This window comes from Astatotilapia calliptera, chromosome 23 (genome assembly GCF_900246225.1).
Source record: "Astatotilapia calliptera chromosome 23, fAstCal1.2, whole genome shotgun sequence".
Lineage (NCBI taxonomy): Eukaryota > Metazoa > Chordata > Actinopteri > Cichliformes > Cichlidae > Astatotilapia > Astatotilapia calliptera.
This window is the reverse complement of record NC_039323.1, coordinates 19,689,466-19,717,296: the sequence shown is the minus strand read 5'-3', so window position 1 is coordinate 19,717,296 and position 27,831 is coordinate 19,689,466. Positions and strand designations below refer to the sequence as shown.

The window sequence follows — 27,831 nt, the reverse complement described above, 5'->3', positions numbered from 1 at the left end:
GCCTTTAGACAACAATTCTGATGGCAAAAGAGCCAAACGGGACAGGCAAAAAAAAAGAAAAAAAGAAAAAAAGCTGCATTGGCAGCATTAACCCCCGCCCCCTGAGTTTGAGGCTGACAGATAAAATTAATTCATGTTGAGAGCCAGGCGTCAAATGTGCCAAAATGAATTAATTAAATACACCATTAAATAATTAATTAAATGTGTCAATAATTAATTTAAATGTGAATTAATTAAATAATTAATTAAATGTATTATGTATATTTATTTAATTACTTCAATTTTTAATTAATTATTGACACATTTAATTAATTAATTAATTATGTCACTCCTGGCATTCCATAGAAACCTCTTGCGCCTTTTGGAAACTGGGCAAATGACTCAGGCAGATCCCAGGAACAACATGTGAGATATCTGCACAGAAGAGAATTGTTCAAGAACAGCTAGGATACTAGATACTGTTGTACCTTCAAGCTCACAGACCTAGAAGATGAGAGATATAAGGATTACAACTGCACACAGACTGAGTGGGGAATTTGTTTCTCTTTATCTCTCACCCTTATCATACATTTCGATATACAGCTGATATCATGTAAGCTATTTAATTTATTTTTACCAGAAGATTTGTGCATATATACAAAAAAGTAGAGTTCCTTCAACACTGGTGGAAATGGTTCTGTAACAGTCTGTCCCAAGAAATGACAAGAATGAAATTATTCAGCACACAAAATCAGAAATAAAAAGCAAGGTCAGCGACTGAGTAATAATACAAATTTCAGAATATTTAGCATTGGATTATCTATTAAATCAATTCTACTTCACAAGTAGTATATGAAGGAATTCTCTGATATTTAATGAAGGCCAGTCATGAATATCAGAATGTAGTTTCTTTAACCAGCAAAGGGACAAATCATCAACTTAGAGTCAAACTCTTGACTCTAAGTTGATGATAGTTTTGGAGCTTGGAACTTCATCACTGAAGCTCCAAGAAAAAAAAAAAAAAATTAGTGAAACGTTCCCTGAAAACTTTTCATATTTTATGTATAAGATCTATGTTTTCTCTGCTAATCAAACTGGAGAGTCTTGCTGTAATGTGCCACATAGTCAGACTTGTTTTATTTTTTTAGTTTGGAAACTAAACAGGCTTAGAATAAAAGTAGAAAACTGCAACTCAGGAGGACAAAATGATGATTCAGCAATGTACAAAGTTGGGGAGTAATATATTTATAACTGTTTTATAATGGATAAAGCCATTATAGGTAAGCTAAAGTCTAGCTTTCATTTCATCATTCTAACAGCAAAATTAAAAATCACAATGAGCCCTGGCTGCTCACTAAACTTGTATCCATTAGAAAATAATGTGCAAATGTCTCTGCGCAGTTTGTAAATTCATGTTTTGGGTCACTGCCGCTCAGTGATTCCTCTCAGAAATCAGAGGTTTTCTCTTCTGCAGCAAAATAAGTGCACCTGACATGAACTGAAGTGTCTCAGCTGAATTGAGCTTCAGAGAAACCAAACACACAGATATGTACCATGAACTTGAAAAGACAGAAAAACAACATGTGAATTCTGGAATAATGTTCCATCTTTAAAGGACCAAATGCAAAACTTTTATTTTTTTACAAGGAATCATTTAAAACAGTTTAAAACATCAACTGATTAAATCCATGAATCCGAAAACGTGTTTCTGAGTGATATAAACAGACTGAACTATCTGTTCAATAGTCAGTCCTTCTCTAACAGGAGGACACTCAACTCAGCACAAACACACTGAGGAACCAGAAAACCAGACTGTAAATCCAGGATAAAGAGGTTCAGTGAATTTGGTGTTGAAGGTGTGGAGGTGGATCAGAGTGTCAGAGGAGACTCTGTAGAACGACAGAGTGCCAGCAGGACAGTCCACATACACTGCTACTCTGTTAGAGACAGAGGACGAAGGGGGGTACAGATATGTTTCTCTGTTACTGTGTAAGACAGAGTAACCCTTAACATCAGAGCAGAACAGACTCCAGGACTCATCATTCCTTCCAAACACGCAATGTTTACTGCTTTCACAGTCTTCACTGTCTCCTTTCCTTCTGATTGTTCCATAACTCACTGATATATAAACCTCCCCTCTCCACTCGACCTCCCAGTAACAGCGACCAGTCAGACAATCTCCACACAGCAGCTGAGGATACCCATTGTCAAATCTGTCTGGATGATCAGGATATGACTGAACCTCCTCCACATGTGTCACCTTCCTGTTGTTGTCAGATAGTTGGAGTTTTTTGTTCACTGTGTTTGTGTTGATTGTGAGTCGACAGGAATCTGATGGAGAGAACAAACACAATCAAGCTGCAGTTATTGATCCATCATCTGTTCATTGATTGACACTTTGATAATGACTCCTGACATCAGAGATGTGAATGAGTGATGTGACAGTTTGAAAATGGTTGAATATGTGCGGCTTTGTTTTCACGAATCACATTAAAAACACACTTACACTTCCTCAGACCTGGTCTCAACCACCGGACTCCAGCAGGCTCCACCCTGAAAGGAGGAGGGGGGTCAGACAATCCATACATGGATTAAATTACTGATGAGTTGGATAATGACACAAATGTATTCATAAACAGTATTTATTCGGTGTGTGTATTGTACAGCCTGACTTGTTGTCAGGATGAAGGATCTGCAATTGCGCTCAGTCCTGCACTGTGGCTGGAACAGTTACTGCTAGATGAGCTGCCCAGGGATTGAATCCATAAAGTCAAAGTATGGCTCCAGTAATTTGTTGATCAGTGCATTGATAAGAAAAGCACTTCAACTGTGTGTGATCATCTCGATCCTTTATCTCCTGTGACCATGTATTAGAAAGTGCCTGGAAACTTTTACAAAGCTCTGAGAAAAAGGCTCAACTTTCATCAGTCTCTTAAATCAGCTGCTTCATATTTTAGTGTAGATACAGTAATTAGTTTTTTTCCTTTAACGGGGACAGATAGCATCACTCTGTCACCTGTTCATTTGAAGTGCAGCAGAAATGTTCCTGTTTTAAACACAGTTTGGGTATTTTTTAGTTCTCATATCTTTGATGTGCTGCTCTGAAAGTTGTGGACAATCACTGTTGGAGTGCCCAACAGTAGGCAGGTTACTGCAGTTCCTGATAAAATGACTCGTATTCATCACTGAAAGGTTCTGTTGTTTTAAGTTAATGAGATAAGAGCCTCTCTTGAAGTGAAAACTCAACTATATGGAAGCAATGATGTGCTTAGTTTAATGCAGTTTGATCTGAGTTAGATTTGAAACTGTCTTAAATCTTCACGTAGCAGCCTAAATGCATTTTAGAAGCCTTTTAACTCTCTGCGTCTCTCTCTGAAATTAGAGCAGAGCTTCAGCAGCTTGTCTAATTAACTTCATTCAGGCCAGAATTCTGAAGCTAAATATAATGAGACAGCAGACACTTCATGATGTTACAGTTCAAATGTCTTTTTACCCTTATGTTAAGTGTGATTAATATTTACAGTGAAAATGGCACAATACATCAAGCTGACCATTTAAAAAAAAAATAAATCAATAAGGAATGATACTTTGGACAGATGTGAATCTATAAAAGGATCATTAAAGTGAAAATTACATGAACTGATTCATTCATTATTTTCAATTAAAATGATCTAACAAGGTGGTAAAGAACTGTGCACAGCTGTATTGAATTAAACTTTACTGATTAAAACTGTGACCTTCAATATCTCAACATTCCCGCTGTGTTTAATGGTAAAGTGCCCTTTACCATTAAAAGACAAATTTAATCTCCTTTAATAAGAACATTAGACATGTAAATAATCCACACTGCTTTTCAGGCAATTAAATAAATTAATTGCTAAATTAAATAACACTGTGAGTGTAATGTTCATCTGGAGTGAAATTAGTCTGTGGAAATGGAAGATCTTTTGTAATGGCGTTATTAATTCATAATTCATTAATATTTGAAATTTATGGGTATAATAATCAGTATTTTTTGGTGATCTACTAAATCATTGATTACAGATCAAATTTATTGGCTAATGTGGAAATCACCAGAAGGTCCTTTTATTTTGAAAATCAGGTCTTAGTTTCTCCTGCTGTAATACCTGGTACACACTGATCAGACAGGGCATTAAGACCACCTGCCTAATATTATGTTGGTCCCCCTTTTGCTCCCAAAATAGCAAACAGTTGTGATGCACTGTGTATTCTGGCACATAAAAACTATATCTAATCATATGTGGTTATATACCAGATTTAAGTTTTTTGGCAGTTCAAGCTACAGTGGTTTGTCCATTAAATGGGACCACAGGGCCCAGTCTTTACCCAACATGCACCAGTGAGCTTTAGTCGCTTATGACCCTGTTGTTGGTTCACCACTGTTACTTGCGTGGACCACTTTTGATAGATATTGACCACTGTAGACTGGGAATGCCGAATAAGAGATGCTCTTATCCAGTTGTCCAGACATCACAATTTTGTCATTGTTAAGCTCTCTCAAATTGTTACATTTGCCCATATTTCCTGCTTCTAACTCAGTGTTGAAGACAAGGTATTCACTTGCTCCCTGATCTATCCCACCAACTAACAGGTTAGTGTTATTCACTTTACCTGATAGTGGTCATAATGTTTTGCCTGATCTGTTTAAACATATAATACAAAATAAGCTGTTTTGACTGCAGTGAAATGCTGGTTCAGATGCTTTTGCTCTTGCTTTAAAAGGTTTTTTTTATCTTTTTGTGTTGCTTTAAATCCCATTATTCTATTTTGTGAACTGATTTAGCAAAAACACTGTCTTTTATTTATAAAAAAGTGCAATAAATAAGTAAATATATATATATATTTTTAATTCTGTAAGTTTGCATGCTTCAAAATGTGCAGAAAACATTTTCCTGTAGTTCTACCACAGTTCTGATTATAAATCTTTACTAATGACTCATTTTTAATCAAGCCAGGCTGAAATGTTCTCTAAATGGCGACCGCAAATCAGTGTTGGGTAAGTTACTTTAAAAAAGATATTAATTACTAATTACTAATTACTCAATCAAGATTGTATTTAAAATACTTATCTAATTACTGTGTCTGGAAAGTAACTTAATTACTCAATAAGTAATTTAACTAAATACTTATTAAAATCCGTATAAACCTTGAGTGGACAAACAATAGAAATTAAACTCTTTAAATAATAAATAATTTTTTTTCAAAGACGGAGACTCTACAGTACGCAGCGGTAGCATCTCTTCCACAGTGTAGCCTGCAATCATTTTTTAAGCTCACCTTCAGATGCTTTCTGTGCTGCTGAAGTAAAATCAAGTTTTGCCTGCTTAGCAGGAGTTGCCGCGGTGTTATCCATGGATGATGAACAAGGATCACTCAGAAGTGTTCATCCATGCTCTCATGTCATGCTATTAACAGCGGCCGATAGTTTTTTCTCCCCAGCACATAGCTTACATATTACTGTAATTTTCTTGTCTGCTTGTTTCAGAAAAGGGAAGAGACGGGAATATGTCCATTTCAAAAAACAGCCACACGCTTCAGCCGAGTCCAACATCTTCTGCTTTAGAATACGACTGTGCAGCAAACTGCCGCGAGATGACGTGCAGCTGCACTACAGCGATGTTAAAGCGGCAGAGTTTACTTCTACGTTTAGAAATTATTGAAATTAAATAATGATATTCAGCGAGTTTAATTATTTTAAAATGTAACGCAAGTACATTGTAAGTAACTGTAATTAAAATACCTAAAAATGAACAGTAATCAGTTACTCTACTTTTTCAGTGAAAAAGTAATTTAATTACAGTAACGCGTTACACCCAACACTGCCACCAATAAATACAGTGGGGCAAAAAAAGTATTTAGTCAGCCACCGATTGTGCAAGTTCCCCCACCGAAAATGATGACAGAGGTCAGTAATTTGCACCAGAGGTACACTTCAACTGTGAGAGACAGAATGTGAAAAAAAAAATCCATGAATCCACATGGTAGAATTTGTAAAGAATTTATTCGTAAATCAGGGTGGAAAATAAGTATTTGGTCAATAACAAAAATACAACTCAATACTTTGTAACATAACCTTTGTTGGCAATAACAGAGGTCAAACGTTTACTATAGGTCTTTACCAGGTTTGCACACACAGTAGCTGGTATTTTGGCCCATTCCTCCATGCAGATCTTCTCGAGAGCAGTGATGTTTTGGGGCTGTCACCGAGCAACACGGACTTTCAACTCCCGCCACAGATTTTCTATGGGGTTGAAGTCTGGAGACTGGCTAGGCCACTCCAGGACTTTCAAATGCTTCTTACGGAGCCACTCCTTTGTTGCCCGGGCGGTGCGTTTTGGATCATTGACATGTTGGAAGACCCAGCCTCGTTTCATCTTCAAAGTTCTCACTGATGGAAGGAGGTTTTGGCTCAAAATCTCACGATACATGGCCCCATTCATTCTGTCCTTAACACGGATCAGTCGTCTTGTCCCCTTGGCAGAAAAACAGCCCCATAGCATGATGTTTCCACCCCCATGCTTCACAGTAGGTATGGTGTTCTTGGGATGCAACTCAGTATTCTTCTTCCTCCAAACAGGACGAGTTGAGTTTATACCAAAAAGTTCTACTTTGGTTCATCTGACCACATGACATTCTCCCAATCCTCTGCTGTATCATCCATGTGCTCTCTGGCAAACTTCAGACGGGCCTGGACATGCACTGGCTTCAGCAGCGGAACACGTCTGGCACTGCGGGATTTGATTCCCTGCCATTGTAGTGTGTTAGTGATGGTGACCTTTGTTACTTTGGTCCCAGCTATCTGCAGGTCATTCACCAGGTCCCCCCGTGTGGTTCTGGGATCTTTGCTCACCGTTCTCATGATCATTTTGACCCCACGGGATGAGATCTTGCGTGGAGCCCCAGATGGAGGGAGATTATCAGTGGTCTTGTATGTCTTCCATTTTCTGATGATTGCTCCCACAGTTGATTTTTTCACACCAAGCTGCTTGTCTATTGTAGATTCACTCTTCCCAGTCTGATGCAGGTCTACAATACTTTTCCTGGTGTCCTTCGAAAGCTCTTTGGTCTTGGCCATGGCAGAGTTTGGAGTCTGACTGTTTGAGGCTGTGGACAGGTGTCTTTTATACAGATGATGAGTTCAAACAGGTGCCATTCATACAGGTAACGAGTGGGGGACAGAAAAGCTTCTTACAGAAGACATTACAGGTCTGTGAGAGCCAGAGATTTTCCTTGTTTGAGGTGACCAAATACTTATTTTCCACCCTGATTTACGAATAAATTCTTTACAAATCCTACCATGTGGATTCATGGATTTTTTTTTCACATTCTGTCTCTCACAGTTGAAGTGTACCTCTGGTACAAATTACTGACCTCTGTCATCATTTTAAGTGGGGGAACTTGCACAATCGGTGGCTGACTAAATACTTTTTTGCCCCACTGTACCTCTTGATCTTTGTTTAACGAGACTGGTGTTTTTGTTGTAAGCAAAGGAAAGATTGTTCTCAATGTGTTATTGTCCATGTCACATCTACATGAAACAAACAAGAGCTGAGTGAAGTGCACAGAAAATGTTTCCAGCTCTTTCTCCTCTATCAGATATTCTTTCCATACCTGAGAGTGTCCAGTCTCAAGTGTGGCTCCTTTAGCAGCTTCATTCCTGAGTCTCCTGGATGATTGTAGCTCAGGTCCAGCTCTCTCAGATGTGAAGGGTTGGAGCTCAGAGCTAAAGCTATAGAAGCACAGCCTGTCTCTGTGATCAGACAGCCTGAAAGACTGCAGACACACACAATAACAATCCATATAAAATCATATCCATATTCATGTCCATTGATTAAAACTATTTATTTTTTTATAAAGTGAGAAACATGCAACGGATAACAACCTTAACTCGTGTAAGGTGTAAGGAGTTCATTCCAGCATGACTAAAATGTGGTGGAATTATATAAAGTGGTCTTTAAGACAGGATGTTGCTTGATTATTCAAGAATACATACAGAGGGTAAAATAAGTATTGAACACATAACTTATTTTTGAAGTAAATATTTTTCTAAAGGTTCTGTTGGCATGACATTCTCACCAGAGTTCAGTAACAACCCAGTCAATCCACACATGCAAAGAAATCCAACCACTGAGGTTCATAAATCAAATTACATGTCACAATGAGAAATGACAGATGGAAAAAAAGATACACCCTTACTGAAATTAATTTAATACTGTGTACAAAAGCTTTTATTGGTGGTGACAGCTTCAAATTGCCTCCTGTATGGATCTACCTGCATGCATTTCTAATAAGTGATTTTGACTTCCTGTTGCGGGAATTGCCGTCTTGTGTGTGACTGGGTGCAGTAAGGAGTGTATGTGATGTGTGTGTGAGCATGCGCGTGAAGGAAACGCGGGAAGTGAAAGAGAGAAAAATGGAGAGAGTGTGTCATGGGTAGAGAGGGCGACCGGGAAAACACCTTACTTGAGCCAACCTCTTTGTCACTGAAGTGCACTCGTTGATACTATACCTCACCTTATATGCGGTAATGGCTAACACTTTTATCTCCTGTGGGCTCCAAGTGGTAAAGGGGATTGTGTACCAGTTTTATGCATTACAATGCTGGAGTGGAATTATTGTTTAATTGCCATCCAGAGTGGGGGTAGTGTTGCGGGAATTGCCGTCTTGTGTGTGACTGGGTGCAGTAAGGAGTGTATGTGATGTGTGTGTGAGCATGCGCGTGAAGGAAACGCGGGAAGCGAAAGAGAGAAAAATGGAGAGAGTGTGTCATGGGTAGAGAGGGCGACCGGGAGCAGCGTTCTAACGGGCTACAGGCTATGCAGTGTGTTTTTCGAAGTGTGCAGTACTGTTATTAAAGCCTCATCTCTTCAGTACTCTCCGGTGCCTCGGCTGATTTCTGTCTGCCTCACTACTCCACAAAAGTGAAGGGAGTTAACCCCGAAGGAGGACAAACTTCGGCCCTGGAGGAAGCATCTCCCCTCGTGTCTCCCGACCACGGTCAGGGGACTGACGGCGAGGAATGGTTAACATTCCAAACAGACGCCTACCCGCTGCCCCGCATCCAGGACACGCTGGACACACTCTCAACTGCCAGATGGTTCAGCACATTAGACCTCGCATCTGGCTACTGGCAGGTTGAGCTGACGCCTAGAGCACGCAGGGCCGCCGCTTTCTGCACTAGGACAGGCCTCTTTGAGTGGAACGTCATGCCATTTGGACTATGCAATGCCCCGGCAACGTTCCAGCGGCTGATGGACCGCGTCCTGGCTGGCATGCAGTGGGAGACCTGCCTGGTCTACTTGGACGACATCATCGTGCTGGCTAAGGACGTGTCGGGGATGCTGCAACGGCTTGGCCAGGTATTCTATAGACTTCAACAAGCTAACTTGAAACTGAAACCTGCCAAATGCTGCCTCTTTCGCCGCGAAGTTGCTTATCTTGGCCATGTGGTATCCAAGCATGGTGTGGCTACCGACCCCAGCAAAGTTCAAAAAGTTCAGATGTGGCCCACACCTACGTCCATCCAGGAGGTCAGACGCTTCATCGGGCTGGCCTCATATTACCGCCGGTTTGTGAAAGATTTTGCCTCTATAGCCGAACCCCTGCACAACCTGACCAAGAAGAATGCACATTTTCAGTGGCATGCTAAGCACCAAGCAGCTTTCGACAAGCTGAAGTGTCGACTCACCTCTGCCCCTGTTCTTGGCTATCCACTTGACCATGGAGAAATGACACTAGACACTGATGCCAGCGACACTGGCATCAGCACGGTGCTGTCACAGATGCAACAGGGCGTGGAACGTGTGCTGGCATATGGCAGTCGTAAGCGATCAAGAACTGAACAAAACTACTGCACCACACGACGTGAACTACTAGCCGTCGTGGATTTCACGTCCCATTTTCGCCAGTACCTCCTTGGACAGCCTTTCAAAGTGTGCACAGACCACAGCAGTCTACGATGGCTAACAAAAATGAAAGAGCCAGAGGGACAATTAGCTCGATGGCTCGAGAAGCTTGCCGAGTACAACTTTGAGATCATCCACCGTCCAGGTCGAGTGCACACCAATGCTGATAGCCTCTCCAGAAGACCCTGTCGCCAGTCCTGTCCATGCAGAGTGCAGGACCCCCCCAAGCACCTCGGGGGGACCAGTCATCAGGCAGTTCAATGCGAGTTGGACTCTGACACCAGCTCCCTGTTGCTGAGTCCGGTGAGGGTGGAGGGACAACCGGCTACTGCAGCGGTGTGTCTAGTGGGGGTAAGTCATAACACCACCACACCAGAAACAAAGACTTTAGACCAAACTGCTCTTACAAAGTCAGACATTTTATGTCAAAACACTCCTATCAACACAGACATCTCAGAACAGACAATTCACACTAGAACAGACATATCACACCAGAACATGTCCACTAATACACACACTGTAAAGCTGACTGAGAAAGTATATGTGGCTAAAACCCTTGATACTGCTTCTCTGTTTCATGGCTGGACCATGGGGAGCTGAGCCAAGCCCAGGACGCTGATGCAGACATTGCACCCATACGCGCCTGGATGGAGGCCAGCAGTGAGCGCCCCCCATGGACTATCGTTTCACCATGCAGCCCAGCCACTAAGACATACTGGGCTCAATGGAAACGGCTGTACTTCAGAGATGGAGTTCTGGTCCGTCGCTTCTACTGCCTTGACGAGACCCAGTTATATCCCCAAATCGTACTGCCACGCAAGCTACAACCAGAAGTGATGGGCCAGATGCACGAAGGGCCAGTGGGTGGACATTTTGGTGTCGAGAGGACTGTGGCCAGACTACGAACCCGATTCTATTGGTATCACATGAGGGAAGACGTCGCTCTTTGGTGCCGTACTTGTACCAGCTGTGCATCCAGGGCCCGACCCCAGAAGACACCGCAAGCTCCGATGGGAACTGTCCGGGTAGGAGCCCCAATGGAGCGCGTTGCGCTGGACATTATGGGACCACTGAATGAGACGGAGCGCAGAAACCGATATGTGCTTGTGATACAAGACTACTTTACAAAGTGGACTGAAGCCTTTCCTATCCCAGATGAACGGGCTGCAACCGTTGCCGAGGTCGTTGCATCTGAGTGGGTGTGCCGCTACGGGATACCTCAAGCACTGCACAGTGACCAGGGACGCAATTTTGAATCTGATGTGTTCCAGGGGGTGTGCAGTTTGTTTGGCATAGATAAGACTCATACAACGCCATTCCGACCCCAGTCAGATGGCCAGGTTGAACGTTTCAATGCCACTCTCCAGAAGATCCTGGCCTCCACAGCAGAGCGTTGTCATTGGGACTGGGACCTGATGATCCCGTACGCTGTTATGGCCTACAGGGCGACCAAACACAGTGCTACAGGTTTCACCCCGAACTTCATGATGTTTGGCCGAGAACTGAGTGAGCCAGTGGACCTTGTCGCAGGTCTACCTCCTGATCCAGACAACCAACACTCAGCTCCAGAGTATGTGCAGCAAATGCGTGAGCGGCTGGAGCTGGCCCACCTCATCGCCAGGGAGGCCCTGGGTGAGTCAGTCAAGCGTGCAAAAAGGCAATATGACAAGAACTGTTGCCACACACAGTATAAGACTGGAGATCCTGTGTGGTATCTCATCAAAGGAACACGTCACGTCAAGAACAAGGTCAGAAAGTTCCTCCCATCGTATGAAGGACCATTCTTTGTCCTGGGGCAATTGGATGACCTAGTTTATCGGATCCAGAAGAACCCAAGGTCTAAAGTGAAAGTTGTCCACCATGACCAGCTAAAGCATTATCGCTGCCGCGAGCCACTGGACAATACCTGGGTCCTTGATCAGGCTCATCAGCGGTCCTCTACAGAGGTCCCACCACCAGCTTTAGAAGATGACCCAGCAGACCGTGATCTGGGTCTGCACAGTCTGTTCTCTACTGCAACTGGAAATGGCCCCAGCTCCTCTCAGCCTTCTGTCTCAGTTGCAGCTGATCCCGCTCTGGTTGTGGTTGTCCCATCGTCCCTTCCCATGTAGACCATGAGAATGGTAGGGGTGTGGTGGGTGAGCCAGACCACCCGGGCCAGCAGTTTCAGCGACCAACTCGTCGGCGCAGAGCTCCAGACCGGTATGGAGTGTGGATCACTTAACTTGGTTTACCTACCATGGACAGTTCCAAGTAGGACTGAAGATTCGGTTCAAGTTTAAATCGTCTCAGCCTCCTATACTGTTAGCTACAATGGTTTAAAAGAGTTATATTTTTTTCATTGTTCCAGTGTTTACATTTTAAAAAAAAGTATCTGAAGGACCTACGGGGTTATCTACATGCACTTATCCATTTTTATTTGTGCCTTCCTAGATGCTAGGATAAGTTGGTTATTCCCGGTCGCCATGTAATAGTTACAATTGTGTAATTTCTTTTCTACTTAACAGCACTTGAAATGCTTTATTTTGCACATGTATGTACACCTTACTTGAGCCAACCTCTTTGTCACTGAAGTGCACTCGTTGATACTATACCTCACCTTATATGCGGTAATGGCTAACACTTTTATCTCCTGTGGGCTCCAAGTGGTAAAGGGGATTGTGTACCAGTTTTATGCATTACAATGCTGGAGTGGAATTATTGTTTAATTGCCATCCAGAGTGGGGGTAGTGTTGCGGGAATTGCCGTCTTGTGTGTGACTGGGTGCAGTAAGGAGTGTATGTGATGTGTGTGTGAGCATGCGCGTGAAGGAAACGCGGGAAGCGAAAGAGAGAAAAATGGAGAGAGTGTGTCATGGGTAGAGAGGGCGACCGGGAGCAGCGTTCTAACGGGCTACAGGCTATACGGTGTGTTTTTCGAAGTGTGCAGTACTGTTATTAAAGCCTCATCTCTTCAGTACTCTCCGGTGCCTCGGCTGATTTCTGTCTGCCTCACTACTCCACAAAAGTGAAGGGAGTTAACCCCGAAGGAGGACAAACTTCGGCCCTGGAGGAAGCATCTCCCCTCGTGTCTCCCGACCACGGTCAGGGGACTAACGGCGAGGAATGGTTAACATTCCAAACAGTCTTCAAACTCCTGAAGGTTCTGTGGCCCCATCTACAAACACGGAGCTTTATTTATTTATTGATAGATTTTCAGTTGGATTCATATTTGATATGTTTTTTAACATCTGTAAGGCCCATTTTATATGTAACGTAACAGGGTTGGAATTATAAGGAACAAATCAGAGTTAGCATTAATGTTTTCTGTGACAAAAAGTGTTGGCTACAATAGATTGTGAAAGTCAAGAATAAACATATTTATAAGACTAAAGGAAGGAAACTTTGAAATTATTTTGTCTTCTTTTAATAATACGAGTTCCACTCAGTGTTTATCACAGTGAAATCCGGCTGTGTTATGCATTTGCAAGGTTTAATACTACTAATAAGACAATAATTGTAACCCTGGAGAGTTACTAAGGGTTTTAGTGTTATGAGTGATGTTAGTATTTTGAGTTCACTGTTAAGTTTTATTAAGTTAAATTATTTTGTTGAGAATTAATAAAATAGAAGATGTCTATAATGTCCTGATGGTCCTTGAAGTATACAGGGGGAAGTACCGCCTCCTGCCGTTCACTGCATAGCAGCTACGGATATCAGGAGAGAGGGAGAGTAAGAAAAGTCTGTTTTTTCCAAGTGGAAAGCGTGGTTGTTTTTATCCAGTCGGACTGTACGGTGGAAATAAGCTATCAAGAAATTGTTGTTAACCAGAAAGGAGTTTGTAACTGCTCGGATTCTTCTGGCTGAGTTAATTTGTTGTGAACAAGAATATTGTGAGTTTAAGCCACTAACGATGACATGCTAGCGGCTATCGCTATTAGCCATGTGGCTGTACATGTGTGATTGTGAGGATTAAACTGTATGTTAGAGTTTGTTAGCTTCCTATGACGATGCATGTAAAGATTGTAAGTCATATGTATGCTGTAGATGTTGATATGTTCCTATATCAATCCTTAATTGCGTTCCTTGTGAGGTGAATACAGTTTAAAGAAAATGGGGTTATGTTTCTTTGTAGCTGTGCTACAACGCTTCACCATCGCCATTTTGAAGCTCCAGGAGAGCCCATTTTATTGGTTACTTTGGTAAGAAGTTATCATTGTCTATGTTTTGGAATATTCTGTCGTTCTTTCTGTATACTGGAAAGGTAAAATGCAAATTTGTTAGTATGTATGAACGAAACATAAGAAAGGATATATGTATAAATGACTAAATATTGATTTTTGAATTTTATTCTGACTGTGTTATACAGGTCAGGTTTTTTTACTTGGGAGTACAGTTCAGTGATGATCCAGTCCAAAGATGGCGAGCCACCCTTCCAGGATCCTTGAGATGATTGCTTTAAGAAGAGAACTAAATTCTTTGGACGAACTGTGAACTGTACAAACTCTACTTAAGTGGTAGGACAGATTTGCACGTCATTCCTCCTTTGCACATCCTGCAAAGAGAATCCTCATTGCTTGACTCACACTTAAGGGTGTCGGCTGACACGAGAGAGAGACTGAGTCAAATCCCCTGGGGTTGTGTGTGTTTTGTTTATTATTTTCCATGACTTGGGCCCAATTTTTCATTTCATGTACTGTTATTGTTTTCATTGTATGTATGTAAGATTCTTTAATTGTGAATACAAATTGATCAAACCAAGTTCTCAGAGCGTTTCATTAGTCATCCATTCTGCTCCAGTAGTCGAACCTCAGCTATTGGCCCAACACACAGGTAACCATTTAAATCTGTATCCCAAGTGTTGAAAGGGGTGTTACACAATCTACCTGTGTGAATGTAAAGTTTAGGTAGCTCTTGTAAATTATGGTGACACATGGCATTGATGAAAAAAAGTAAAATCAATTAGATCTAATTTGCGTTGCAGGGGATGTCACATTCGACATTAGGTGTACACCTGGATAGGTCAACAGTCTACCACAGGGTAATCAAACTCCCACTCCCACATGGGCAATTTAGAGTTTCCAATTAACCTGGAGAGTGTTGTTCATTATGTTTGCTGTTGTGAAGGAGTTTATCCTCACCATGGATTCTGCGATCATCCACCACTGTTGTTCTTTTTGTGTTGCTGAGCTCAGTGGGTTTTTTTTTCCTCAGGATGCACCAAACTTTAGATTTTGCCACTCCTAGTATTGTAGCCATTTCTTTGATGTGTTTTTTTTTCTGTTTTCGCAGCTTAAGAATGGCTTGTTTCACCTGCATGGAGAGCTCCTTTGACCGCATGGTGCTTGTTCACAGCATAGTCTTCCACATGCACTCACCACACCTCAAATCAGCTCCAGGCCTTTTCTCTGCTTAATTGATAATGTCATAATGAAGAAATTGCCCACACCTGCCCATGAAATAACCTTTGAGTCAGTTGTCCGATTATTTTTAGTGCCTTTAAAAAGATGGTGGCACAGGTTAAAGAGCTGAGATTCCTAAACATTTCATCTAATTTTAATGTGGATCCCCTCAAATGAAAATTGTAGAGTCTGTACATTATGTCCATGCCCATTAAATAACTATAATTTAAATATGTTTTAGTAAACAGGTAAAACAAAACAAAACAATTTGTTTAGTGTCCAAATATATATTAACCTATCTGTATGGATTGCAAATACCCATAAATCTATACTAACTGGTGCATGTTCAGCATTGTGCATATCAGTAATTTTTAACAATCGAAACAAACGTGAACCATGAAAAAAATGTAATTGAAGTAATTCAGAGTCTAACAATTGACTCAAATGTAATTGAAAAGTGACTTTAGAACTCTATATATGTTCGTGTTTATGCACTAATATTATTCAGATTAGGTCATCTCAAGTAGTTATCAGTGGACAAGTCTGAAACCTGACCTGAGAGTTTCCAGTTTGCAGTGTGGACTGCTGAGGTAAGCAGATAAAAGCTTCAGTCCTGAATCTTTCAGGTTGTTGTTACTCAGGTCCAGGCCTCTCAGACTAGAGGATGAGGAACTGAGAAGTGAGGCCAGAGCTTTACAGCTTCTCTCTGAGAGGTTACAGCCACTCAGTCTGAAAAACAATGATATTTGTGATTAGACTAAATCACTTCATGTGTCTGGAATTTGTTAAATATAAAACACTTCAAATTTGTCCAATGAAAACACAATTATGTATATATTTAAATCAAAACTAGCGAGGAGCTGGTGGATTTAGTCATACTAGTCCAATACCCACTGGCGGACACACTATTTATGACTTTCCTAATCCTGATTTCTGTGAAAATAATTCTTATTTATCACATGCGGAAACTTGGTGCAATCCCCTTAGTTCATCTTCTATCTTAAAAAAGCAGTTGTAACGCTTTCCCTTTTCAGTCTACGTTTTTCTGATTGGGCAGTTTCAGGACGGAATGCTGAAGAGCAGTATTCAGTCATGTAAACCTACTACAAACTTTTTAGCTTGTTATAGTAAATGAAGTCTTATCAGATTATTTTGTAACTTTTAGAATCTGTTTCTGAGATATGATAGTGGACAGCAGGAACATTTACAGCAATTAAGGTCATGATAGAATGTCTTGATACATTAAATATTACACCTTCAAACACTAGTTATGAAAAAAGTGTCCCTATTAAATTGCATATGTGAGGGGAATAAGCTAAAATACTGACTGAAGTGGAAAACCTTTACTGTTAGGAAACACCAATGGTATCACAATGTGTAAAATGTAGTTCTGTAAAGACTCTGGCTGTGGTAGCCATCCAGTAAAATATGCTTTTCGTTGTTCTGCTGCAATATCTGATTGGGAGGGCTGATGATTGTTTAATTCAATAAATTATATATAATAATATATAATAGATTATTTTGAGTTTTTTAAAGGGCCAGCACCAATTGGCTGGGTTTTTTTTACCCTGACAAGTAAAATGACCATTTTAAACAGAAACAGATGAGTCCATATTTACTTACAGAGCTTTGTTGGAGGCTTTGACCACAGGTAGCAGTCTCAGAAGAGTCTCCTCTGAAGCAGAGTATTTCTTCAGGTCAAACACGTCCAGATCCTTTTCTGATGACAGTAAGATGAAAACCAGAGCTGACCACTGAGCAGGAGACAGTTTATCTGTGGAAAGACTTCCTGAACTCAGAGACTGTTGGATCTCCTCCACTAGAGAACGATCATCCAGTTCATTGAGACAGTGGAACAGATTGATGCTTTTCTCTGCGGACAGATTCTCACTGAGCTTCTTCTTGATGTACTGAACTGTGTCCTGATTGGTCTGTGAGCTACTTCCTGTCTGCTTCAGCAAGCCATGTAGGAGAGTCTGACTGGCCTGAAGTGAAAGACCCAGGAAGAAACGAAGAAACAAGTCCAAGTGTCCATTTGGACTCTGTAAGGCTTTGTCCACAGCAGTCTCGTAGAAATGTTTATCTGTTTCAGATTGATGGGATGTTTTTTGTTGCTCTTCCAGCAGATTGACTCCAGAGTTGATGAAGGTCAGATGGACGTGAAGAGCAGCCAGAAACTCTTGAACACTTAGATGAACAAAGCAGAACACCTTCTCCTGGTACAGTCTTCTCTCCTCTCTAAAGATCTGTGTGAACACTCCTGAGTACACTGAGGCTGCTGTGATATCGATGCCACACTCTTTCAGGTCTGATTCATAGAAGATCAGGTTTCCTTTCTGCAGCTGATCAAATGCCAGTTTTCTCAGAGACTCAATCATCTTCCTGCTCTCTGGACTCCAGGCTGGATCTGTCTCAGCTCCTCCATCATACTTGACCTTCCTCACTTTGGCCTGAACCACCAGGAAGTGGATGTACATCTCGGTCAGAGTACTGGGCAGCTCTCCTACCTCTTTGGTTTTCAGCACATCCTCCAGAACTGTAGCAGTGATCCAGCAGAAGACTGGGATGTGACACATGATGTGGAGGCTTCGTGAGGTTCTAATGTGGGAGATTATTTTGCTTATCTTATCTTGCTTATGCTGGAATCTCTTTCTGAAGTACTCCTCCTTCTGTCGGTCAGTGAACCCCCTGATCTCTGTCACCATGTCAACACAGTCAGGAGGGATCTGATTAGCTGCTGCAGGTCGTGTGGTTATCCAGAGGGAAGCAGAGGGAAGCAGGTTACCCCTGATGAGATTTATCAGCAGCACATCCACAGAGGTGGACTTTCTAGGGTCAGTTAGGATTGTAGTTTTGTGGAAGTCCAGAGGAATTCGACACTCATCCAGACCATCAAAGATGAACACAACCTGGAAGTCTTCAAAGCTGGAGATTCCTGCTTGTTTGGTTTCAGTAAAGAAGTGATGAACAAGATCCACCAAACTGAACTTTTCCTTATTTAGCACATTAAGCTCTCTGAAAGTGAATGGAAATATGAACTGGATGTCCTGGTTGGCTTTGTCTTCAGCCCAGTCCAAACTGAACTTCTGCATTAACATTGTTTTCCCAATGCCAGCCACTCCCTTTGTCAGCACTGTTCTGATTGGTTTACCTCTTCCAGGTGAGACTTTAAAGATCTCTTCTCGTCTAATTGTTTTATCTTCCCCATCTGATCTCCTGGATGCTTTTTCAATCTGTCTGACCTCATGTTCATCATTGACCTCTGCAGTCCCTCCCTCTGTGATGTAGAGCTCTGTGTAGATCTGATTCAGAAGGGTTGGATTTCCTTCTTTAGCAATCCCCTCAAACACACACTGGAACTTCCTCCTCAGAGTAGATTTAACTTTTTGTTGACAAATGATTGGGAATTCTCAAAGAACACAAAAAATATACTCTTAAAATATAAACTTCATCATGTCATGCTTTCAGAAATAGACAAGTAAATATAAATTTCGAAAAATCATATTCTTTCAAAATTTTAAATATTTAGAAAAATCCTCTTACTGCTCTGTAGATACACAGCCAACTCCTCCTGGTTATTTTTCCTCAGTAGATTCAGCATGATCTTTAGAAAAGCCTCTGTGTTTTCCTTCATCTGTGCTTCATCCTCACCCTCCAACTCCTTATCCTCCTTCTCACTATCTAAGAATTCTTGTTTACATGGATATAGAAGCTTCTGGATCTTATTTACCTCACTCTTCACAAAAGTGATCATAGTGTTCTCCAGCAGCTGGAAGAGATTATGTGAATGATCCAATCAGACTAAACTAACAAAGCCAATCATCAGAAATCTGGACACAATGACAATACTTTCTTCTAAAAAGTGCAGCTTGGAGATGACTCAAAAGATTTAGAAGTAGTTGTACATTTACGGACCATTAATGTGGAGTCCTGATGTGTTTGATCTTGTTGAGCAGACTGAACACTGGGAAACTCTGAGCTCTTCTGGTCCACTCTGAGGAGGAACCATTTAAAATCATTTCGAGCACAGGGGTAAAGTTCCAAGAAGTTATATTTGACTGTGATTCAGGTGACTCCTTGTCATGTTGTTTAAGTTTAGCAGCCCTACTGATCCCACAATCAACAGCTCAGTGATTTGCTTTAGGTGCTCGCTGTGTTTTGTTGTGCTTCAGTAGTCAGAGAATGATTTACTGAACTTTTAATCCTTGCTGATGTCTGACAGTCCTTTCCTTCAACTGAAAATATGTTTTACTGTCCACCATTCATGGACATATGGATTAATTTCCAGCTGAATTATCATTATCTGGCTTTCTTTTGACAGAAAACATTCTGAAAGCCCTCAAGAAGTCACTTGGACATTTGCCCTAATTTCAATATATCAGATTAAAAATTTTCAAAATATTACGAAAACCCAGACACACAATAAATATCATCAACCATCTAAACTTTGAATAATCTATGACTGTCAACCAGAAGAAACTGAAACTACATGAAGAAAATGTGTTTTTCTTTCTTTATAGGGCTGTTCGATATAATGATATATATCGGATGACGATATAAAAACGTCTATCGTTTCATTTTACGCTATCCTTTGTTTAAAATAAACTGTTTACAGCAATATTTTTTCATCGTTTTGATGGTCACTGTAGTGGCTATATTAAGTTCTCTCTTTCTCTTATATTTAATATAACCACACTAAGGACGGACAAGCGCCTGTTTTTATGCGTTGTCGTTAGCAACAACGACGGTAAAACTATTGCGTGTCCGCTTGTTTATTTTCCACATAAACCTTTCACAATATAGCTCAAGATCCTGTTGAGACTTTTCAAAATAACCTGAATCACGCGAAAGAGTATGCAGAGTATTTATGAATGAAAAGCAAAAAAGAGCCGCCAGGTGCTAAAAAAATAAACCTTAGACTCAAATGTTAAAACAGGCTTTTCCCAGCAGCACGCCGTGTAATAAATACTCACAAAGAAAGCGGCGGCCGTTACAACTTATGTCTAAAAATGTATCGTTTCATGCAGTGGTGAAAACACTCCAGGTACACGACGCCCAGCTGGAAACAATTCACGCAAGTCGAGCTGCCTGAGATTCATAGAATTTACATAAAATGTTAAATTTTTGTGATTTATATCGTTATCGGACGATAAATGTCTTATATCGGGATATGAGATTTTGGTCATATCGCACAGCCCTATTTCTTTACATTCAAAAAAACCCCATGAAGACTCAAATAACCCAGTAAGTACATGGCTTCAAATAAAAAAATTGTGAAACATTCAATTAATTTTTAAGTTAATTTAATTTTTAAATAGTTAGCTTTAATTAAGGCCAGACAAGGAGAAAACACAGAAAATCTGGAGAGACAGCAAGGAGAAGACATAGTAAAAAGCCTGAGGACGATTCATACCCAGACCTCTGCAATAGAACAAGAGTGGATGACAGAGGAAGATTATTTTTAATTTCCAGACATCCTGTGACCTTGAATTGGATCAGTGGAAGGAAAAGCTATTAATAAAAAAAAATATGAGTGGGAAAAAGGGACATGGAATTGAAACAGCAACCTTTCTCTTGCCAACCAAATGAGTTAATTTCTATGATGACATATAAGCACTGGTACTCTGGATGTTTGATCCCTTTTCTAATAATTCACTGCTGCATTCTGGGTAAAATTTCAAGGATCCTGTCACCACATGAGATGGTGGTTGCTCAAGACAAGTTACATTATGAGAAAAGCACCCAGGTTCTTCTAAGCGAGATTCTCTCTGCGTCCTGTGTTCCAAAATAGTCTTTTTTTTTTAATCTTAACTCTAGAGCCTGTAGCTCTTTTTGAGAATATATCAATTCTGCCCTAATAATTTTAAGTTCTTATTTGGGCTTTTTACTCTTTACTTACTTCTATCATCAGACTACTAACAATGATGACTCAACACAATCATAATTGTGCAGATCGTTTAAACTTCACTGTTTAGGGACAGGCAGCGGACTTCATGAAGTCTTTTTTTTCATCTATTTATTTTTTATCTTTTAAATTCAATCTAAACTAAAGTTATCTTTTTTTCATTTGTTTATTTTGCCTTTTGTCCATGTGAGAAAGTGTGAGAAATGAACACCATCCAGAGAGCAAAGGCATGAATTTAAATTTTATTGATAGTCCTCCCATAGCAGATTAAATATATATGTTCATGTAATATAAAATGCAGGACTTTTACTTAGTGACTTCCTCTGAAATGAATTGTAGAGACCATCATCCAGCAGTTCATTTAAAACAGTCACCAACCTGACAGTGCTCAAAAAATATATGTTAATAACAACTCACCTCTTTTTAGCAGAAGGTTGTTGTCCTTTAAAATGAATGAAGAAATTTTTAGACGTGTCACTCTTTAAGGACACACAGCTGGGTTCAGGTTCAGGTTCATCTTTACATTTAGTTCCTCGTTGTTTCCTGTGAATAATGATGGGGCAGTGATGTGAGTGCTGAGCTGTAACATGGATAAGAGTCATGGCCAGTTAGAGATGGTCATCTCACCTCTTAGCTTTGTTCAGGGCTTTTATTAAAATATTTTAATGGCTTTATATCTCAGTGTGCAATGTGCTCTCTCTCTGCCGCTATGAGTGGAGCTCAGTCTCTGTTTTTCTCACTTTCACTCATCTACACTACAGTAATCATTCATATAAGATATTTATGTATTTATATGTCTCTTTAAATATTTAATCACACTTTTGAGTAAAAATAATAATGAGATTGAGGGTATTGTTTTCTTTTACACATGTGCATCTAATAAATTGAAGTGGTAGTATCAAAAACATTAATTCAGGATTCGATAAGACTGAGGCCTTTACTTTGGTTAATAAAAAATGATCATTCTTGCACCTGGCAAAACTGAGAAGCAGCAGAAGCAGCCTCATGTGGAAACTGGGGTGAAATGCACCAAAAGTTGTGGTCATGTGACCTGGGTGTTTTGAACCACACTTTGGAGCAGTGTTTTGAAACATCTGTGCTTCGGAAGCTCAAGACAGTGTTGAAACCTCTGTATCAAGCTTCCCATCCCTACAAATAATAAAGAAGGAACAGCTATGATGATTCTTTTCTGGCATGGGTAGGATGGCCTTTCCTCCCACTGTTTATTCACCATCCACACACTGTCTCTTAAATACTAACCAAAATGGTGTGTGTGGGGTTTTTGTTTTTGTTTCTTCTTCTTCTTCTTCTTCTTTTGTGCTTTGCTTCCTTCTGTAGTGGCTTACTTTGCCCTAAGAGCTTGGTTATAAAAAATCCCTTCTTTCTACAGCTGCTTCATTTTGTCACAGTCCTGATTCTGACGCCAGCTCCCTAAATTAGTATTTCATCTAGTCTTCCTCTGTTTGTATTGTATCCTATGAGCCAGGTTGTGAAACAAGAATGAGTATTTTGTCAAAGCACAGTATATATTGATTACTCTACAGCATAACATCTTCCTTCTTTAAAATCAGTAAGAAAACCCTTGGGGTTGTCGCTCTTTAATGACACTCAGCTTGGATCAGGTTCAGGTCCATGTTGATTCCTGTGAAGCAGTTAAATCAACTCCCAAAGAGCTCATGTTACTAACAACTCACCACTCTGCAGTAGAAGCCTGCTGGACTTTAAAATCAAAGGGAAGATCTTTAGAGCTGTTATGAGATGAATCGCTAGAATCTGAATCTGAACTGGGGTCAGCTTCAGGTCCAGGTTGGTTCCTGTGAATAATGATGGAGCAGTGATGTGAGTGCTGAGCTGTGACATGGAGAAGAGTCATGGACAGTTAGAGATGGTAATCTCACCTCTGAGCTTTGGTCTGGCTCTCTCTGGCGCTTTTAGAGGGACGGACTCCCTCCTCTCTGTCCTCACATTGATCCATGCTACTGAATTCACATCCACATCAGCTCACACACACTTTCTACCTTCACCTGCAGAGGAAACACAAATTATTCATCTGTACATCAACTGAAACCCTCCTTTCCATCATGTGTGCTGTCCAAATACCAGCTGCTTCTTTTCTGCTTCATCTCAGTGTCAGCTGAATGCAGTCAGACAGCAGTGTGAGGCAGAGGAAGCTGCCATCAGCTGCTCTACTTCTACTATCACTCCACTAGATAGAGCCATGAAACACACACGATGCATTCACTGTGACTGGAAGCTGATTCATGATTCAAAGAGAAACATCTTGTAGTGTTCTTTTTCTAATTTCTGTTATTAAAGTAGACAGCCAGGCACAGTGTTACTAAGTATTATTTGGATTATCAATGAATCTTCTAACTATTTTAACACTTTAATTTATTAAAGTTAAAAAAAATTAAGTGTTAATGGAGTATCAGGCTGTTCATGATAAAATGAATAATTTTTCAAAACCTTACAGCAGATATTTGTTTAAAAACGAATCGTCAGTTGTGTAAATAGTAAGGGTTAATTTACTATCGATTAATCATCTGATCACTGCTCTATAATCCTCCATGCATTTCCAGTGTATGTCAGCATTGATAACACACAGACGTCACATAAACACTGACACCTATGATCATGTTAGTTAAACACTACACACTAGCAATAAGTTCATCTATAGTTAAACCAGAATGATCATGGATTAAATGTTTGATGAATAAAATACACAAGTTAATAACGTCTGTGAAGGTTCTCAGTCATCCAGGTCATCGTAGTCAAAGGAGCTTGTAAAGAAAAGCGTCTGGACTTCTTTACGTTGCTTGAAGACGTTTCACCTCTCATCCGAGAAGTGAAGAAGCTTCTCGGATGAGAGGTGAAACGTCTTCAAGCAACGTAAAGAAGTCCAGACGCTTTTCTTTACAAGCTCCTTTGACATAAGTAAATAACCTGAACAAACTCACACATGATAACAAACCCTATTTTAGGACTGAATCAGGAGCACACTGTTGTGTTTGACTTTAATGGTGAGACTACAGTTTTCTTCTGGGAAACAAAAACACATAGATTCAGTGTCAGTATTAAACATTTTAATCTGATGGGACCGAGTTCTGACTGATGGAAGGTCCATCAATCCCACAGTACTCAGCTTTCCTGCATGCACAATTACAGGGATAACTTTTTCACTAAGCTGACTTTCAGACATTTCAAATTTTCTTTTGCTCCTCAAAAATAAACACAAAAAATATGAACAATTAATCTGTTCAATCACTCACACTCATTATTATTAAAGCTGAATATTCACAGTAAAACAATACAGTTGAAGAAAAAGAAAAACCTCCCTTTAATTAAGACAAAATAAATGAAGAGTTCCACTAAAAACCTGTTTGTGTACAAACTGACCGAAGTGTCAGTTCAGATGTAATTTAAGAGCTTCTTGTCGTTTAACCTGTGTGAGCATAGAACACTCCCTTCATCGCTTCACTTGTAAATATGCTGTCTGACTGGTCAGACTGTGATGTCAGTTCACATACAAACATGTGAAGACATGAAACCTTCTTCTAACTTTGCCAATGGCTCAAAGTCTGTGACAAAGGAGGGAAAACATAGTCTGTAGATGATAGACTGTTTTAATGAAGCCACTAAATGAAACATAAGTGTGTCTATGTCATCAAATTAGTATGTTTGCAGAGTCTACATGAGTCCACGAATGAGACTAAACAAACTACACACAAGAAGAAGCAGTAGTTTTTTTTCAGGGCTGTGACATTATTTACACACATACTGAGAATCCTCTAAGAGAGCCAAAAAAAAAAAAAACAACTAAAGGTTGAATTAACCTTTGACTTTGAGGAGGAAGTGCACTGTAAAAGTAGCAACTGGCAGTTGTTGGTCTCAGTAAAGTTTTCCAATTAATCTGATTCAATAGAGAATATAGATTTGATAACCTTTGATCTCTGATGTGGAACAACACCAGAGAAGTTTAGGTTTGCAGCATAAGCCACAATAGTAATATAGCCTGGTGAGAGGTAATCTGCCTTTGCAGTACAGAAATTCCAGGGTTAACAACAAAATTACCTGAATGAGATCAAACCTGAAGTGTAGTACTGACCTCAGTAAGAAGACGTGTTCCAGAAGGACTCTCGACAAGTTGTGAGTAACAGGAGGACCAGGATGGACTGTTACTCTGTCTGCAGCGTCTCCCTGCAAAAAATGAGTCAACAGATAAACTACAGCTCCAGCGTTACAATATTCAACCAAATACATGGTGTAATGCTCGCACACACAGGCTATGCATTATTTCAGTCATAGATGTATACATAGCACACTCAGAAATATAAAATGTAGCCATGCTTATCAAAAGAAAATGATAATAATCATCTTTCTTAGGTTGCAGGTGCATTTGTTTTTTCACTTTACAAGTAGGAGTCATGCTTTAAAGAGGATGTGAAACATTATATGTACATATAAAGAACAATTAACACTATGCTCTAAAAACAGTCAGATTCACCACTGTCTGTGTAGCTGGATTTAAGAAATACCTGTTCAATTTTAAGGTTTCACAACTTTGCCTCTTTAGCATGATCTTATACTAGTACAGAATGTGACATCACTGAGTTGCTTGATTGCTCTTAACAGACTTACATTAGTTTATGTTAGCTAACAAATGACAGAACTAATAACTCAGAGAAAAAATAAAGACCAGTTTAAGGCTTCATCTTTACACTGCACCACCTGTAGTTCACCAGACCGACAAGCTGGAGTCAGACACAGATTTTTATTGTTTGTTTTTGAAAGATTGGTGCTAACAGTGCTCATCTTAAAGATGGTCCACGAGGAGGGAATAAATGAGGATTTCAAACAAAAACATCAGTAGATGAGTAAGCTTAAAGCACTGAGATAAAATCTTTATCATCAACTGTATGAATGAGGAAATGAGACTCAGCTCCTTCAAGCTCAGCACGAGGGACAAACTACTACTTTGATGAAATAAAAGGTGTGACTCGACTGATATATATTCATCTTTAAATGGTTTGTGTAATTTAAAGAAAGATACAAGTTTATTATAAATTCTGTTGGATTTAATCTATTCTCTAAGTGACTCATCTGTCTGTGTGTAAATATTCAAACATTACTTTCTTTTGTAGGAGAGCCAAAAGTATGTGCCGTAGTATTTTTAAAAAGAGGCTACATGATGAATATGTTTCGAGGATAAATCTATGTTAAATAATAGCTGGATAGCGTAGTGGTTAGACTACACGCCTTTGGAACAGAGGATCGCAAGTTCGATTCCTGCCTGGGGCGTCTGTATCCAGTAAGGGTCCTAAGGCTAGACCCCCTATGCTAAGCAAGCCTACTGCAGACATGAGCAAGACAGATAAATATGAAGGCATGCCGGCTCGGACGTCGCCCGGATCAACAAGGTCCGTGTCAGGTGTTGAGGAACCAGGGCACCTGACGAAAACTGGAACAAGAAGGCATCGGTGGGCAAGAGACGAAAACAGGGCGTTGTTGGAATGCTACTATCGGAGCACTAGGTGCGGTGACTCTCATATATATATATATATATTTTTTTTAAAGAGTGATCTGACCAAGAGGAGATATTACAGCAGAAATGTTTATTGAAGCCTGTTTACCTTCATAAGTAAAGACATTGCACATTAAAAACATAGAGAAACATTGGAAATCAGATTATCTTGAAACAAGAGCTGAACATTTTCTACAGGCATTACAGAGCAGAACAGTAAAATTTCCAAAGACAGACTATTAAAGGAGGAAACAAAGCAAACTTACAGTTTCTTCATTACAAAGAATTTCCACTCCACACCTGACACTAAACACTGACACACAGGTGAGCTGAATAACTGACCTTTTAGTTTGAGTTTCAGTTTAAGCTGAAAGGAGGCAGGACTTTACCTGAAACAGGTGGGAGGGGCTCAGAATGAGTAGTAGACTAGTACAGGCGTGTCAAACTCATTTTACATCACGGGCCACATACAGCACACTGTTAAACAGGCCGGACCAGTGAAACTTTCTTACAGTGTCACAACTATTTTTATACATGATGAAGAAAAAAACTGATGTGACAAAGAAAGAAATCTGTCAGCATGACGCTTTGGACTTACACTATAAGAAATAAATCTGTAAAATTACCCAGATTGTCCTTTCTTTTTGTTTTACTGTAGTTGTAAAAAAACAGAAATTTCTATAGTAACAAAAAAGTGAAAAATAGAAACTTTTCTGTTATTTAATTGTTTATTGCTTAAATTACTTTGTGTAGCACGAATGTCCATAAGGGAGGTTTTTATCGGTAGGAAAATGGCTGAAAATAACATCTATCATTTTAGCCAGCACCTAAATTCTGCACTTTGTAGTCTCCAATATTGTCATGATCTGGGAGGCAGATCATCAGGGGGAGGAGGATTTGGACCCAAACGCAAGCACGGACGACAGTGTAGCTGTGAGAAAGTTTATTAATAATGAAAGGCAAAATACAAACCAAAGCAGAGCATCACAGGGAACTACGCTAAACAAAAACCTAAACTGGGAACACTGGAAACTACAAAATAATAATGAAAGGAACAAAAAACCTGCGATGAGAAACCTGAAACCTGGAACATGGAGAAACACACGGCAGAAATACAGGG

The 27,831-nt window shown here is 40.1% G+C and overlaps 1 protein-coding gene across 1 annotated transcript; it reads right to left on the bottom strand.

Annotated features, from left to right (window-relative positions):
• Positions 1-524: 524 nt before the first annotated feature.
• On the bottom strand, positions 525-27,036 carry LOC113015723 (protein NLRC3-like). Its single transcript, XM_026157908.1, has 12 exons — positions 26,978-27,036; positions 25,296-25,387; positions 23,089-23,214; positions 22,885-23,004; positions 21,608-21,733; positions 19,201-19,279; positions 18,829-19,054; positions 16,909-18,694; positions 15,841-16,014; positions 7,612-7,773; positions 2,486-2,532; positions 525-2,310 (listed from the first exon to the last, which is right to left on the bottom strand). Exons 3-12 carry the CDS (start codon positions 23,163-23,165, stop codon positions 1,757-1,759), a joined length of 3,351 nt encoding a protein of 1,116 aa, XP_026013693.1. The 5' UTR covers positions 23,166-23,214; positions 25,296-25,387; positions 26,978-27,036; the 3' UTR covers positions 525-1,756.
• Positions 27,037-27,831: the final 795 nt, after the last annotated feature.

Bases quoted from the DNA above. Each gene is read 5' to 3' on its own strand.
- LOC113015723 (XM_026157908.1), bottom strand. From the start codon at position 23,165: ATGGATCAATGTGAGGACAGAGAGGAGGGAGTCCGTCCCTCTAAAAGC. The intron at 7,774-15,840 runs GTCAGGTTTCAG...GTGTGTCTGCAG, and splicing joins TGCAAACTGGAAACTCTCAG to TCTTTCAGGCTGTCTGATCA. The intron at 2,533-7,611 runs GTATGGAAAGAA...TCCTCCTTTCAG, and splicing joins TTGAGACTGGACACTCTCAG to GGTGGAGCCTGCTGGAGTCC.